The sequence below is a fragment of the Sinocyclocheilus rhinocerous genome, unplaced genomic scaffold, assembly GCF_001515625.1.
Source record: "Sinocyclocheilus rhinocerous isolate Xijiao unplaced genomic scaffold, SAMN03320098_v1.1 scaffold106, whole genome shotgun sequence".
NCBI lineage: Eukaryota > Metazoa > Chordata > Actinopteri > Cypriniformes > Cyprinidae > Sinocyclocheilus > Sinocyclocheilus rhinocerous.
In genome coordinates this window covers 1,844,810-1,846,582 of record NW_015633181.1, presented here as the reverse complement: position 1 = coordinate 1,846,582, position 1,773 = coordinate 1,844,810, and the positions used below count along the sequence as shown (strand labels likewise).

The following is a 1,773-nucleotide window of genomic DNA, read 5'->3' as shown; positions in this document are numbered from 1 at the left end:
TTTCTTTTTTGTTTATATATATATATATATATATATATACTTTTTTTTTAATAAACCAAGCAAAATTTAAACTGTACTTGACAATAATAGGGGCATTTCAAAACTTTAAAGACACAAATAACTGGAAAAAAGAGTAACTGATTGCATTCAAAATCAAAAATCTGAATGGGCATTATGTTTTTGCACAAAAGAAGCCTCATTTTCTTTCTTTTACTGACATCTATTCTAATGTAATGATTCAGGAAAGCATGAATGAACTCTCATGTACTATGAACTTTCATGTGTCTCTCTTTACTGCAGGACACACCAATGGTGGAGTCTGGTACACAAACCATTCTAACAAACATCAGGTGATGCCTCCGATCAAGCTTAAAGTCAACATCAAACCAAAACTTCACCTATTTACTTCCTTAATACACATTCTTGATCTTGTATTAAATGATTCATCAGTACCGACTATTTCAAAGAAAGATTGTCTTCATAATCTTTCGGCAAAATGAAAACCGATCACTTTTTTTTCTCATGTTAAATGTCTCATAATGGAAGTAAAATGGGTTGTGAGCACCTTTCATGTTGAATTGAACATTTCAATACATTTCATAAGCATGAATATTTGTCAAGACTCCAGATCTAATACAAATCTTTGGTTTTTCAGATGCCCAATGGTTTTTTTGATGATGCTCACAGGAAGCACAGACACATGACCATCGTCTAGAGACTAAATGCTAGACTTCACAGACAGAAGGTGTTCTGGTTCTCTTCTTCACTCTTGTACATAAAATCATCATTTTAGGTTTAATTACAGAAGAAAGAGAGCCTGATGGACTTCATATCGGCACTTATGGTGATCGGTTTCACCACCACTGGATTATTTATTTCAACACAGAAGCATTTTCTTGGTGGTCTCAGACTTTTGTGCCCCACTGAATACTGTAGATAATCACCAAGAGTGTGTTTTTGGGCTTTAACAGATAAACGTGGTCAAAATGAGGGCGGTCGAGGGGTTGGTAAAGACTTTGGTTTGCTAAACAAACCAATATGACAGAAGTGTTGATTCATTTTTAAATCTTTGCTGGTGCATTATGCATTCATCAGATGCTTGCATTTCCAAAGCAGGTTTGTTTGAAACAACATCTTCTTTTGCTTCCTGTTTTTGTAGCTACTTACAATTAAACCAAAGATTTTTCTTGAGAAGTGTTTAGAGAAGACCATCTTATGTGACACGTCATGCTTCATGTGCTTAATAAAAACCCCCACTGATCTTTACCTCCTCACAGGGGGAAAAACTGCTTAAAAGTGTCATGAAATGGACTAGAACAATGTGATGCTTATTAATACATCAGTTAATCAATAATATCACATTTACAAAGAGCTTTTGTGTAGTTTTCACTTATCTGTGTTTCACACATTTTAACAGCTCTAAAATCCATTAAATGGATTACAAGCATTTTGAACAAACGTTTTTTTTTAATAAACCTAGGTGTAATTAATGAATAAAAAAATTGATTGTTTAACTGTTTTTTGTTTTTTTTTGCATCTTTATAGAATGTTTTACGGAATAATTTGTATCTTTTTTTCTTGTTTTAAGCACAAACCTCACTTTTTATGCTTTAAACAAGAAAAATATTAAGCAATGTATTATAATTAATTTTTTATTAATTCAACATATATTTTATTTTGCTACTCATTTTAAGGATATTTGTGCATTATATTCTGAAAAAAAACAACAACCCCAGATTAAGAATTTTTTAGCTATTGTTTTTTTTGTCAGAC

General features: G+C 31.8%; 1 protein-coding gene across 1 annotated transcript in view; it reads left to right on the top strand.

The window, feature by feature from the left end:
* Positions 1 to 1,474, top strand: part of LOC107743485 (immunoglobulin superfamily member 5-like) — a 9,368-nt gene extending 7,894 nt beyond the window's left edge. Inside the window, exons 8-9 of the mRNA XM_016556708.1 lie at positions 301 to 350; positions 656 to 1,474. Of these exons, the coding sequence (XP_016412194.1) occupies positions 301 to 350; positions 656 to 715 (110 nt within the window). The 3' untranslated portion in view covers positions 716 to 1,474. The remainder of the gene's footprint in view (positions 1 to 300; positions 351 to 655) is intronic.
* The last annotated feature ends 299 nt before the right edge of the window (positions 1,475 to 1,773 follow it).